General features: G+C 48.8%; 1 protein-coding gene across 1 annotated transcript in view; it reads right to left on the bottom strand.

Annotated features, from left to right (window-relative positions):
• Window positions 1-6,645, bottom strand: part of TMED1 (transmembrane p24 trafficking protein 1) — a 49,462-nt gene extending 42,817 nt beyond the window's left edge. Inside the window, exons 1-2 of the mRNA XM_069604267.1 lie at window positions 6,438-6,645; window positions 313-410 (exon numbers count right to left, since the gene is read on the bottom strand). Coding sequence (XP_069460368.1) covers window positions 313-410; window positions 6,438-6,599 — 260 coding nt within the window. The 5' untranslated portion in view covers window positions 6,600-6,645. The remainder of the gene's footprint in view (window positions 1-312; window positions 411-6,437) is intronic.
• Between the last annotated feature and the right edge of the window lie 8,466 nt (window positions 6,646-15,111).

Raw genomic sequence — 15,111 nt, 5'->3', positions numbered from 1 at the left:
AAATTATTGATGAAAAGCTACATGCAATGAAACTCATACTCTAAATGTGCATGGGCTTACATAGAAACTCAAACCCCTTTCCTAAAAATCTTAATTGAAACTGTGAAAGCGCGTTATAAATAACCAATTACACTGCATTAGTCTAGCCATAGTCAGTGCAGAGGTTGCAGTGAGGCAAGCACAGCCCCTGCAATGTCCGAGTCATGGGGATTGCCTGCGTGTGCCTTGAAGATAGACTGTGTGCTTTGGGTGTATGGCCCGAGTGTGCACAGTGCATGGTCAGACCGCCCCCCTCCCCTCTCCCAGACTCACGTGTGCACTCCGTCTGACCGCCTGTATTCTGCCACAACTATGGCGCCCGTTGGGCTCATGAGGACAAAGTCCACGTCCAGGCCGGCTCCGCCGATCACCTGCGAGAGGAGAGGGTAAAAGGGAGTAATTTTCATTTGAACGGTATAATGCGTGCACAAGGCCCCCCACCGGTCATTTGCAACATAAAGCGTAAAACGTGGGGGAAGTTTAATTCTGCACCATGTGTTTGACGAGTGTAAAATATACCCCACGATGAATGGATGTCTATGGAAGCCAGCTCCTAGGAAACCACTGCAATGCACGTGTTAGGAAAAGTGCTGCTGGCATAATGCAAGCTGGGCAGGCAGGCAGTACCCCCCCCCCACCCAGACCCCCACCCGGCAGCCAAACTAAAGGACAATCCGGCGGTTAATAAATTTTGGCAAAAGGTACGTGATACCTGCCTCCCCCCCAACTCCCACACAATGCATGAAACCCAAGTCAGTGCCGTTGAAACAGCAGGCAGAAAGTGTACAGTGATAGGTGACGAATGCACCAGTCACAGATAAAGTGATCATAAGATGGCACAGGAGGTCCTGCCACTGCACATTGAAGTCCTGTCCTGTGCAGATCTCCTTTGTAGCGTGTGGAACTAATTCAGTTTAGCTAGAGGCGAGGGAGCAGTATGTCGGTGACAGACCCTGTAAAGCGCATTTGCCACATCATGCCACCCCAAACCCAATTAAAAATTCCAGAAACAACACAAAATGACTCCCTTCCATGCCCTCACTCATCTGGCACCACGCCATCAAGTTCTCCATCACCCTGGTACTTCAGCTTCATGCCACCATCAGCTGGTATCAGTGCTTTAAGTGGGCCGGGGCAAGCCGGGAAAGAGCCCCGTCAGGCTCAAAAAATTGCATCCGAGCCGGGGCTCCCGGAAGTCCCCTGCTAACACCAGCCTACCAGGCTCCTAGAAGCCAAGGCGTTTTTTCTAAAGATATCAAAAAAGGTAGCAGGAGCTCCTCTCCAGAAAGAACATAACATGATAACCTGTTCTGAAATGAGAGTTTGCAGCACACCCTTTTTGCTCACTGTACCTTTCACAGATGGGAAATATACATTTGCATATCAGTCTTTGTCCCGCCCACATGGGCAGTCCAGCACGAAATGCTATGGCAATCCCCTTCTGAACAAGATTACCAACAGCAATCCCATACACGTGTTTCAGCCTTGTTGGGCCTCATCAGTGAGGTGAAGCTGTGCCTCTCTGAGCAGGGAGTCCACGTCTGGTTGCCCCCAGGTAACTCAGGGTGACCAATCCCAAGTTCCTTGCAAATATATCAAAGAAGGTAGCAGGCGCTCCTCTCCAGAAAGAACATGGCATGATTGTCAGACGTCGGTCCCACCTCCCCCATCTCCTCACCGGATTCTTCAGAGGATAGATCCTTGAGAGGATTCTTCTTCTTTGGAAGCTTCTTCTTCTTGTTGCTAGATGACTCGTCCTTATAAATCCGGACCTTCCTTTCGCAGAGATAAGGTCTATCTCCTCCAGAGGCCACCGTGACAGTAGTGGGAACCTGTCTTGGGTGCCTCCAGTGGGGCCAGCCTCACTTTCAGGGAAAAAGCCAAAGCAGAAAAAACCCTGTAGGTCTTGATGGTAGGAGGTGAGGTAGTCCTTGATAACCCAGGCCGTTGGAAGAAAGGTAGATAGCGAAGGCTGACTGGAAGTAACCAGATATCCGCGACCAGCTTCCCAGACAGAGCTCGGAATAAGACCTGCAGGTAGAATCCTTCGATAGCAACAAGGAAATCGTAAGTAAGTAGCAGGATAATAGACGAAAAAGAGGAAAGGAAAGGAGAACAAAATGGCCTAAGAAGGAAACCCGAAATGCAATACCCAGTGGAAGGAATAGATGGCAGATACCGCCGAGTAATAAATAAACTAGATACAGGAAGGGAGTGCCGCAAGTTTGAAGTACCGGACGGCAAATGGAAGTAGTAAACAGTGCAAAGAGTGCCACGCACAGAGAAGGCTGCAGGCAGCAAGGAAGGAATGGTGAGAAGTCGAGCAGAGAAGTAGGAGGAGCCAAGTATCCAGGTAAGCAAGACAGCAAGTCACCGAAGCGGTGAAACAGCGGAGTACGAAAGAAGGAAATGCAGCGAGAAACTAAGGTTGAACAAGATTTGGATATAGTTGGAAAACTAAGGCGGCTAAGGAAGCCCAATGGAAGGGAAAATACTAGAGAGCAACGAAGCGTTAGAGTGCGAGAAGCAAACACAGATACAACGCACCGCACAGGGAGGCGGAGTCAGTACTTATAGAGTCCTCCGCCATATTGGATGAGGACTAGAGCGATGTAACCGCTAGCTAGTGCCGCCAGCGGTTCCATAACTTCCACCCGATTCCTGACAATGATAACCTGCTCAGAGAGGCACAGCTTCACCTCACTGATGAGGCCCAACAAGGCTGAAACACGTGTATGGGGCTGCTGTTGGTACACTTGTTCAGAGAGGAATTGCCATAGCATTTTGGTGCTGGACTGTCCATGTGGGCGGGACAAAGACTGATATACAAATGGACATTTCCCATCTGTGAAAGGTACAGTGAGCAAAAAGCGTGTGCTGCAAACTCTCATTTCAGAACAGGTTATCATGCTATGTTCCTTCTGGAGAGGAACGCCTGCTACCTTTATTGAAGCGTTTTTCTAAAGCCTGAAGCTCTCGTGTATAAGCAAGAGCTTCTGGCTTTAGAAGGGGGGGGGAGAAAAAGAAAATAAAAAAAAATTAAAAAGAAAGAAGAAAAAAAGCCTCACCTTTTCTAATCACATGCATCTCTAATGAAAGTGGCGTCTGGCAGGAGGCCGCAACACAATGAAAAGGCAAGGCTTTTTTTTCCAAAAGCCTGAAGTTGTGTAAGCGACAACTTCAGGCTTTACAAAACCAACACACAAAAAAACCTTTCCTTTTCATCGTATCCTGCATACCCCCTCATTAGAGATGCAGGGATCATTGCCTACACGTCCACTCTTCCTCGTCCCAGCACTCATCAATGAGGTGTCTCACCTCTTCACAGGAACCCTCTTTCTACTTCCAATTCCTTCTGGCCCGGCACCCTCCAACACCCCCATCTAGGCATAACAGCCTGCCTTCCCCAAGACCCAACAGTTTGGTTTTTTCCCTTCCTTTGGGCAGGGACTCTATGCTTCTATCCACCTCCCATGGCATAAGGGAGTTAGGGGGGTGCAAATTCATTCCGTTTTCCCACTACCTCAAGGAGCCTTTGCGGAGCGGGGGCCCACTCTGGTTGGCAGGCATCCCCCGGGGGTCCCTGCTGAGCAGATCCCCCTGTTGAGTGTCTGGCAGAGTGCCCGAAACCTCCTACCGCTGCCGGTATAGCAGGAGCGGTGGTAGAGGAAGCACGCCCCAGTCCGGGATGGGGTCTGGAGGGCGTTGCGGAGCAGCTCACCCTGAAGGACTTCATGGCCCGGGGTGATCACACACCACACAGAGGTAAACAGGTGGAGGTCAGGGGGAAGAGGTGTGGATGCATACTCTCCTTCCCCCCTCTTTGGCTGTCCACGTGCCGCGCTGGGTGTGCCCGGTCTTGGTCTCTGGGTCTAAGCGGCCGTGCCATCTTGTTTTTATCCAGTTGGGAGACTGCAGGGAGGTCCCAGGTACAGTGTATTATTAGGTGCAGATGGCGTCCCGGGCTGAGCTCGTAGTTGCATGGCATCCAACTTCTTTTCCCACCTTATGGGGTGGTTATAGGCAGGCACAGTAGGCCTTTGGTTTGGGACCACAGCTTCTTTGTGAACCACGCAACGAGTTGGGGGTAGATCCCTTTCCTCGGCTGTGGCCTCCCTCTGGGACAGCCTCCCTGCCTCTCTGAAACTTGAGGATAACCATCTTTGGTTCCGGAAGCACCTCAAGACCTTCCTCTTTGCTTCTGCCTTCGCTCTTCTTCTCCCCTATTAATCTGTCTGCTTTGGCACCGGGTTACCCTCTTGATTTCGGGCCCAGATACCTGCCCTCCCAGCCACACAAACGCACTGCCTCCTGGCAACCCTTGCACTTGGGTCTGTATCTGCGACCCTAGAGGCCCCGCCCAGCACTTATCAGACACCCGTTGTCTACACCTTATTCTCGCACTGATCACCTGCTGGCCGCAAGACTTGTTGTTCTATCACGTGTTCAGCACTTTCCACTCCTCCCCTGCCCCTCACACCCCCCCTTCCCTCCACTTGCACGTTCTCAATGTCAATGGGGCTAGTAAGATCGTTTTTGTCCTCCCTGTTTCCCCTGCCTTGCTTCGTCACTCTCTGAAACACTTGTGAATGGGCGCGATACAAATAAAATATTGCTGGGAAGCGCTCTTCCAAGTCTCGGCATTTAGAGCCTCACTCTCCTTCGGTGTCCTGTTCCTCTTCCCCTCCCACGAGGAGGAACGGGTGTAGGGTGTCAGAGAACGGACTGCTGCGCATTTTTGCTCATCAGAAAGGGGGGGGAATGGTTATCCCCTTCATCATGCTCGGACGCCTCATCCTACAGCCTGGGCGTTCCCCCAATGTCGATGGCTTTCAGGGGCACGTAGCTGGACATAGCCACTACAGCGGATGTTCATCTTCAGGTGTCCCCTTGTGCAGGGTTTCCGGATTCAGTGCTCCCGTCTGCTATGGCAGGGGGGTGCTATGCCCCCTCTGCCCCTGTTGAAACATACTCTGAGGACTGCCGCTTCTCTCTGCCGTAAAGGCTAAATTTATGGGAGTGGGTTGGTCCAAACTCCGGTCGGGAGTTAGCACGCCTCATTGATAAATGCTGGTACGAGGAAGAGTGGACGTAATGCCCAGAATACGTACCGTTAATCTTAATTACTCCTACTCTTCCTCGTCCCAGCATGAGTTTCCTGCCTCAACCTTCCCCTTGTTGAATGGGTCCATTGGGCAGTTTTACGTACTACTGGGAATGGGGGATGGTGGGCTGTTATGGCCGGAGGCGGGAGACCTCATTGATAAGTCCTAGGATGAGGAAGAGAAGGAGTAATGAAGATTACCAGTAAGTAATCTGGGCATCACCCTCGTACCACAGGTGGGAGGGTGATGATGCCCACATCTCTAGTGAAAAGGGTGCCTGGCAGGGGGTCAGCACTGCAATTAAACGGTTCAATGTGTTAATATCCCCGCAAAAATACTGCGATACCAAAATATAGCCATATTTTTGCGGCGATATGGAGCCATGGACCTTGCGGGGAACACCCCTGCATTATTTTTAAATGTGCGGGGGCACCCCCACTCCCACAAAGTATCCCCCACAAAAATATCACCTATGGCGAGACAGACGCCATATGTACAGCGATATTCTTGGTGGGCATAATATGTAGGGATACCAATTAAACGAGGCAACAATTATTGTACCCGACTGCAGCCTGTCCGGCCATAGCCCGACCCTTTAGCAAAAATCGAGCCAGGGATCTTACAGGTGCGTGGACTAACAGGTGAGGTAAGCGTTTCCTCTTAATTGCTGCACTGATCCCCCTGCCAGGCCACGCTTCTTAAGAGCCCCAGCTCAAGTTTGAAGGCCACTTAAAGCACTGGTTGGTATTCCCTCCCACATGCCAAGTGGGATGTCGCCTCCATGGCCATTCTCCTGGAACTCGCCCCCCATTCTCTACAACTCAACCATCATATCTCCCTTCCATGGCAACCAAATCTGCCCTCACCAGGCACTGCACCTTGATGATTTATGTATATAATACTTTTACCAAAGCACTGTACATGGAACATAACTGAAGGTGGTACTCATTTATCGACTTCTGATGGATGAAAGGCTGGAGTTGTCCTCCCTGGGATCGAAACCTCCGACCTGTATATATCTGGTGTCTTGCCTCTATGTCCAAATTACATAACCATATTCCCCCCAGGCCCAACCATAAGTCATGCCTGAACACTATGTCCATTGCTCTCAAGTTACATGCCTGACAAAGCCACCCCGTCTCTATTTTAAATGGAAATGTGATGCTTGTAATTTTTGTCGTTCCAATTTTAAACGTGGGACTACAAATCCCAGAATGCAAAGGAAAGACGGGGCCGGGTGGCGGCTGTCTGGTGTATGGGAGCGGGGTAATTGGGCACTCTGTCTTTCCATACCTGGTACTCCACCTCCATGCTGGCGTTCACTCCCGCCGTCTGGTAGAAGCACTCCTGGCGGCCAGCCGGCAGGAGGAACGTGAACTCCGTGTCCTGGGGCTGCTTGAAGGCAGAAACCACAGAGAGCAGGCACAGACCCCACAGGCAGCCCCAGACAGCCATCTCTGCTGCACTGAGATGACGAGCACAGGAGGCAGCGGCCGCTTTAAGGGACGCTACTCCCACACGAGCCGACGTAGCGCACGCTGCACGCACAGGCGCCACCTTACATCGGTACCTTCCCCTAGACGAAAAGCTGCACGACTCCGGTCTAAAATGTCAGCCGACGTGACGTCGCCAACCTCGCCATCTTGGGAGAAAACCATTTTCCTTCTATAGGGCGGGGCTTACATGCGAATCCGCCATCTTAGAGCTATGACAAGCGGGGCTTCAAACGTTGTTCTGGGAGCTAAATACCCTATTGAAAAATGGCCACTACCTTTTGGACGCTTTTCACACACTCGCTCCATGACGTACAGAAAGGAGGCGGGTTTCTGCGACCAAAAACCAATAACATTAGAAGGAGGAGGCGTTTCCGAGCTATATTCAGTCCCTGAAAGGACGTTTATGGGCAAGCTGCGTGAGGGGCGGGTCTTGGCAAGGTGACCTGGACCAATTAGATTTAGTTTGAATGACCTCGCTACCGCCCCCGCACACTACCACCAAAGATATTGTAGACTGGATGGACAGGTTGTGCGATTGACTGTTTTTTTTTAACCAGAAATGTAAACATGTGTGGTTTTACTAGGAAATGCCATTGGGGAAATGGAAGACATGCAACATTCAATATAACTAATTCAACTCCTCTTAGATTGTTTTAGAACTTTTTTGAACAGACTTTATTGAAAATATTTTGTTTTAATTTTATGTAATTGGTGTTTTAAAACGCGTCACATTACAAATACGTTCCAAAATGTACCACGTTGGTCTTCTCTTTTCTTCATTCAAAATATATTTTATTATAAAATGTTCTAAGGAGAAGTAGAGACCGAATTAATACTAAAGGTATCACACGTAAACTTGACAATATTGACAGAGGGTTATACAATTGTATTAGTTTACACATAAGAGAACCATTTTGAATCTGGCATTTTAGGGCGCTGTGAAAGGGTTCGTATATGCCCCGGGTCCCCTCCGTGAACAGGCCCAGCCCATCCGTACCTTAATGTGCACATGGACACAGGTCTGCTTGTTACGGGTTCCCGGCGGCTCCTACCTAGCCCGTGCTGCCCCTTTATTCAACCACGCATACGCGACGGCGAACGTTGCCGTCACGCACGCACACATGACTCCATCACATCCCTCCTTTTTCATAACAAAACAACATGTGCATATCTTCCATAAACTTGCTGTCAATGTGACATATATAACAGGCACATAATACACCAAACTAACTCACATCCCAATGTGGGCAATTACCGTCCACTTCTGGTCATCTTTAACTGGGGTCCAAAATGTAATCCTTGAACCTGGCCGGGAATTTCCGGCCCTCGCGGCGGATGTAGCGTCCTTCCTCACATCTGTTGTCAGGGCTGCGTCCCCCTGGTTCAGGGTCACCAGAGTCCTCTTCATGCATCTGCACACTCGTCGAGGCTCGACCCGGAGACACTCCTACGGCAGGCTCTTCCCGAGGATCTCGGGTGTCAATCTTCTTGAAGGAGCAGGAATTTCTTGTGACAGTTACCCATTGGTCTGACACCGTCACCATGGATTTGTTGAAATGGGTTACCCCCACGGGGTAGGCTCATAGTTTAGGGACAGTTTCCCCTCTGGGTGCTGGTTCCTCACTAGGACAGTATCGCCTACTTCAATGTCCGAGGGCTTTAACCGCCGCCTGGTGTTCTCTTGCTCATTGTGCATCCGCCGGTCTTCCAGTGTCTTTTGGTTGTCAATAACACATGGTGGTCGGCCCTCAGTCTCGGGTAGCAGTCCCCTTGGGCATCGGTTGAACAGGGCCTCTGCTGGGGTCACCCCTGTGGATTGATGGGGCGTCGATCAATACTCCCGAAGGAACTGATATAGATTTCTTTTCAGTTCCCCCCCCCTGGCTCTGTGTGATCTGAAATATCTTGTTGAGAATGCGCATGAAACACTCCACCTCCCCGTTGGCTCATGGCCAGGCAGGAGCCACTTTCGTGTGCGTGATGCCACAGTCGTTCATGAAGGTCGCGAAATGCCGGCCATGAAACGGCAGTCCGTTGTCCGAACACATGACCTGAGGAAATCCGTGGGTCGCATAGATCTTTTCCAACGCTTGTATGGTCTGGTCACTTGATGTTGATTTGACTATCTCCACCTCTGGGTAGTGTGACCACTAGTCGATTAGTACTAAAAAGTACATGCCCCTCCCCGTGGACCCAAAGTCAGCATGCACCGTGCTCCATGGGCTTCCGCTCCATTCCATTGACTCAATGCATGGTTCCTTATTCACGGGTGTGGCCGCTTCACACCAGATGCATTGGCGAATATATTCATCTACCCTTCCTTCGAGTTCTGGGAACCCTTGGTTCTCAGTCTCGCCTTGGTCATGGCGGTGCCCTGATGGCCACTGTGTGCTAGTTCCAGCACTCTCTCCACCAGCTTTCTCTGTATTATGATTTGTCTCCCCTGCAGTAGCAGGCCTTCGTCCAACCTGGACAACTTGTGTCAGGCATGCCACAGTGACTGCAGATCGTTCTGAGTGTCATTGTCACTCCAGGGCATGTCCGCCAGCATGGATTTCCAGTCCCCGCTGTCCACAGCATCTTGGACAAGTTGCAAGCATGTATCAGCCTGCAAGGCCTCAGCCAGTTCACTCAGTGTCAGAGCTATTGGCATGGCTGCATCGATCACTTTTCGGACATACTTCTCACAGTCCCCCACTGACTGCCGAACTTGAGAGCTGCTGCCACTGGGATGGCGGGATAGGTAGTCCGCCGGGTTTTGTGTGTCTGGCCTGTATCGCAGCTTCACACCGTATTCCATGAGGGCAAGCATCCACCTCTCAATCCTCGGTGGTGGTTTGGAGGATGACCCCTTCAGGATGGGGATCATAGGCATGTGGTCAGTGATGACTACAGCCCCACAGTATGGCCAGCGCTTCTCTTTTGATTTGGGAGTATCTTTGCTCAGTGTCCATTAGTGCCTTGCTGGCATATGCAATGGGCTTAATTTGTCCTTGCCAATCGGGCTGAAGCAGCACGGCCCCAAGCCCCATTGGGCTGGCATCCGCGACCAGCTCCAACTCTTTCTTCGGGTCGAAGAAAGCCATAGTCTCATCCCCGTAAGTGCAGCTTTAATGGTGTCAAAGGCGGCTTGCTCCACAGTCGACCAGGTCCAGGCATTATCCTTCTTCGTGAGGGCCCGGAGAGGTTCTGAGAGGGATGCCATGTTTTTGATGAATCTCCCACAATAGTTTACCATCCCTAGGAAACTCTGCACATCGGAGGGATTATCCGGTTGAAGAGGAAGTGCCAAGTGTCATCCACACTCCAGCCACCCCCTTCGTAGTACCCGGTACTTTCACGCCAAAGTGTGTGACGTATGAAGACCAAATAAACCAGCAAAGAGAAGCGGTTGGGCTCTGCCCAGTGCCTATTAGAGTAACAGCACCTATTGAAGTACCAACACCTAACAAAACGTGGACAGTAAGGTACCCATTGAGAAATCCATATCTACAGTCAAGACAAAATGACGGTTGTCAGAATGGAATACCCCAAGAAGATGATAACGGAAGACGAATGGTGACGTCATAAGACATCGGCCGGACCCACACATAGATGATATAAGACCAGAGAATACTAATGGAAAACACAGTCAAAAGAAGATACTATGGATAAATGACATCTTGAACCCAAGATAAAGAAACTTATGCCATATACACAATGAAGATATTCAGTTAGTTTAAGCATGTACAGATGCAGGAAACCGCAAGAAGCAAAGAAATCATTAAGCTTGCTTATGCTTAATAGTAAATAGATTGCGGCAAGGGCCAACATATACATATATATATATATATATAGATAGATATATATAAATAGATATAGATAGATAGATAGATAGATATATACCTCAAAAGCACTTTACACATAAGTATAATTCCAATACGCACATGAGCAGAATCAAAGGTTACTAAAGGTCTCAAGAGGAAAGTGTTGCAGCAAACAAATCGAGAATTAAGACGGAGCGAAACTCAGCTGAAGGTAACCATGCCAAGAAGCCAAGGTCATATCTGGTTGGAAAAGGCCGACAGAAGATACAATTATAGAGAAAAGAACAGAGTATCCTGTTCAGAAAGGTCAAGATAAGCCACAGATGGTAGAAGACCAGCAGAGTTAATTCAAATACACGAAAATACATGAAGAGGTAGATTTCACTGTGTCCTAGTCACGTGACAAGGCAGGCTGGAAGAGTGAGACTTTCACACCTACGCATGGATCTCCGCCATGCCCATACTCCTTAAAAGTTCTCAGACCAAGAAGCAGACTCGAGGCCAAACTACAAAGCAGTAATTAACCCATGACCACTGAGGTGATGATTGATTGTAACATAATGAGAGGGAAGCTGGGGTGCAGACAAACTCCCTGCACCTGGCTGGTCTTTCTGCATGCTGCTAGACGTAAGTGGAAAAGTATGAGTGGGGTTGATGCCAACCCAATCATAGTGGACCGTGCAATCTAGGGTCCTATAGAGAGTAGAGCCAATGGGACGTCGTACTTTTAGTGACGTTCATAGTGGCCATTTTGAAGGAAGGGCTTAGTTGCCCCACCTGATATTGATTATCCAATCCCCTCTCCCCGTTACCACATACACATATAGTACCTATGATAAAGTTACCTTCCTATAACCAATCACATTTTAGGTTTTTAAAATTGCACGTCAATGATGATGAGTTTTTGCTATAACTACTTTGTTTTTTCTGAAATTAAGTGGAGTTGGAAGAGAGAAAGAAGATCGCGTGGTTGCTGATGTTCATTGTACTCCCCGTTTTATGTGCTTGTCATTAAACGGATTCCCTTTGCCAAACTATTGAGTTGTCATAGTTATTTGATGCATGAGTACGAATCTGCATCCCCATCTATCTCGAGGGTACTGCTACTCATCTTAAAGGGCTGTTTGGAGATCCCCAGTAAGAGGGCTGGCTGGAGACCATCCAGTTCACTTGTTAGCAGAGATTAATGGTTTGATTAGATAAGATACCCATCGGCCGTCGACATAAGTAACTTCGGGTCCTCGGCAATATCACAAGTCCTTTTCCATCCGGCTGATAGAACGAGAAGCTCCCCGTAGATAGTGGTTAGTTTAATTGAAAACCCTGCAGGTTAGGTGTGAAGGGACCTTTGTTTTCTCCCAAAAACCCCTTCCCACTTCTACGGCAGCTGATCGAACGAGCGGCACGGAAAGGCGGTAATTAAGGCGGTGATCCAGAGCGTCCGGAGAGGAAAAACATGCAAACAGTGAGTGAAAAAGACTGAATGTTTTGGCAAAAGCTTGTAAAGGGAAGGTAACGGAGGGAGGTGGGACAAATATAATGTCAAAGAGTAGAACTTAAATGTTTATATAAGGGGAAAAACATTGACTAGAGTATGACCAAGCAATATAAAGAGATATCGTGAGTGTGGCCGCGATAAGAGTATACGCCCAGTGCCTAGGTTTTAAAGAGCACTAGCAGAAGCCTTCATCTAAAGTCCTGATTGATAGGATGACGTAGGAGACCAGATCGATTAAAGACTATAGAGATGGGCTTACATTCCGGCCAGAGTCTGTCACACCACCGACTCCTGGATCCCGCTGGCGGCTTTGGAACGCTTGGCGTTGGGGGCGCCTTTAGTTTGTTCCGCTTTTCTCTCCCACTTCCTGGTTTACTGGTCTAGTCTTTTCTGTCTCTGTTTTTCTGTTTCTGTATTTAGCCACGCCCCTCTCAGGGTTTGGCGCGTTGCAACTTGGTTACTTTTCACCCTGTTGCTGTGCTCCGGTGTTACGTCTTTCGGTTTTCCCTGCTTTCGCCCTCTGATTACTTGTCCTCTCCTTGTCTTTCTCCTGGTGCTATCCCTTCGCTGGCCTCCCGTCTACCTTCTCCGTGTGCTTTGCCCTGTGCCTTTCATAGCGCCTGCTACCCCTTTCATTCCCCTCCTTACCTTTTCTTTGCCCGGTCTACGTCTTGGCCCCCCGGACAGCCTTCACTCTTCCCTGTTTTCGACTGCCCCATATTCCTGTTTCCTCGTTTCCTTACCTGGGTACTCCATTGGCAGCTGTCTCTTTGTCAGCCTGCCCAGAGAGCGGCATTTCCTCTACTCCAGGTTACTGGCCATCTATTCTTTGGAGACTCTCTTCATCGCTGCCTACTCTTTGAGGAGCTCCGCCTACTCAAGTGTTCCGGATTATCTTACTGCATTACTTCTGCTTCGTTGGATTCCAATCGACCATCTACAGCTGCAACATCCTAAGAGAGGTTTTTTTAAGCTGCGGCTTTTTTCCTCTCGTTCTGGTTTTTGCGGGAGGGAGGTCCCCTGCTTCCTTGCTTGGCAGGGAATCAGGCTGGCTTCTTACCGCAGAAAACCGTTTCTCTTCTCAAAGAAGAAACCACCTAAAAAGAAGCTCACCCGGCGAGAGACCTCATCAGAAGATACAGGTGAGGAGGAAGGGGAGGTTGACATTGACATAACAGACAACCCACCTATCACGACAGAACGTGACATAGCATGAAAACTGCACGATTATAAAGAAAAATGTTGCATGGCATGAATTGATGGTTGTTAACGAAAGTAAAAGTAAAATTATTGTTGAAAAAACGGGATTGGAGCTTGCGACGATTGCTGCTCGCTCATATTGTAGATTGTGTTTACGTCTTTCGGTTTTCCCTGCTTTCATCCTTTGATTACTCGTCCTCTCCTTGTCTTTCTCCTGGTGCTATCCCTTCTCTGGCCTCCCGTCTACCTTCTCCCTGTGCTTTGCCCTGTGCCTTTCATAGTGCCTGCTACCCCTTTCCTTCCCCTCCTTACCTTTTCTTTGCCCGGTCTTCGCCTTGGCCCTCCGGACAGCCTTCGCTCTTCCCTGGCTTCGGCTGCCCCATTCTCTTGTTTCCTCGTTTCCTTAACCTGGGTACTCCATTGGCAGCCGTCTCTTTGTCAGCCTGTCCGGAGAGCTGCATTTCCTCTACTCCAGGTTACTGGCCATCTATTCTTTGGAGACTCTCTTCATCGCTGCCTACTCTTTGAGGAGCTCCGCCTACTCAAGTGTTCCGGATTATCTTATTGCATTACTTCTGCTTCGCTGGATTCCAATCGACCATCTACAGCTACAACATCCTAAGAGAGTTTTTTTTAAGAGGCAGCTTTTTTCCTCTCTATCTGTTTTTTGCGGGAGGGAGGTCCCCTGCTTCCTTGCTTGGCAGGGAAGCAGGGTGGCTTCTTACCGCAGAAGACCGTTTCTCTTCTCAAAGAAGAAACAACCTAAAAAGAAGCTCACCCGGCGAGAGATCTCATCAGAAGATACAGGTGAGGAGGAAGGGGAGGTTGACATTGACATAACAGACAACCCACCTATCACGACAGAGTGTGACATAGCATGAAAATTGCACGACTACAAAGAAAAATGTTGCATGGCATGAATTGATGGTTGTTAACGAAAGTAAAAGTAAAATGATTGTTGAAAAAACGGGATTGGAGCTTGCGACGATTGGTGCTCGCTCATATTGTAGATTTTGTTTGTGAAACACAAAGTATAATAAAGTGTTATATAAAGAGAGGATAAACAGGTTAAGCATGGAAGACATTACCCATTGATACACTTGTGCAAACAGTTGCCGTAGCATGCACCTAAGCTTAAACAGTACAGTGCAGAATGGGTTAAAGGGTCCGCAGACAAAATGTTTATGCCATGGCCCCAAGGTGGATCATTATCTAAAACGGTCCTGCAGCATGCGACAACATATTTACATGCCACGTACACGGGAAAAAAGTTAGACAAACGCCTGGCTAGTTTAGAACTTTGGAAGATGTACCAAGAAGAAAAAGAGGAGGAGCCACCATTAAATTGGATACTGAATATATGCAGGGGGGTAAAGAGCCTTCTGCGCCAGCCGCCCCGTCTGAAACAAAAAGCGAAGCGCATGACGGAGCACCATTTAACAATTGCAGAACCGCGGTATGGAAAGCGCTTTGAGTGCTATACCCGGACACTTCTGATATGGGAGCTATAATGACACGCAAGATGAAGGAGGGAGATGATTCGTTGCTTTATATTCAGAATTTCCAAGATGCATGGGTATTGGAAATGCAGGAATCTTGGGGGAAATCTATACCCGTGTTTTACCATATATTATGCCAAGGGCTGCCAGAACAGGTACTGAAGCAGCTCAAGAAATTGGTAGGGATTGAGGCTAAGCCATGGTCTGAAATACAGCTGACCATTGCACACTACTGTAGGTTGCTGCAAGAGAAAAAACGCAAAAAGGATGCTGCACGAAAGGGCGAAGAGGCTAAACTAGTGCAGAACAAATTATCAAAATATGCCATTGAGGGGACAATGATAACTAGTACAGATGGATCAAATACACAACAGGTCAATAGCCAAAGGCAGTTCGATCAAAGCAATAATGGGTTTTACCCAAGAAGAAGAGGCTTTCGAAGAAGAGGATGGCAGAATAATCAGGGAG

The sequence above is a fragment of the Ambystoma mexicanum genome, chromosome 3q (assembly GCF_040938575.1).
Source record: "Ambystoma mexicanum isolate Mex_15411 chromosome 3q, UKY_AmexF1_1, whole genome shotgun sequence".
Lineage (NCBI taxonomy): Eukaryota > Metazoa > Chordata > Amphibia > Caudata > Ambystomatidae > Ambystoma > Ambystoma mexicanum.
The sequence above is the reverse complement of the archived record's forward strand: the minus strand, read 5'-3'. Positions and strand labels throughout refer to the sequence as shown.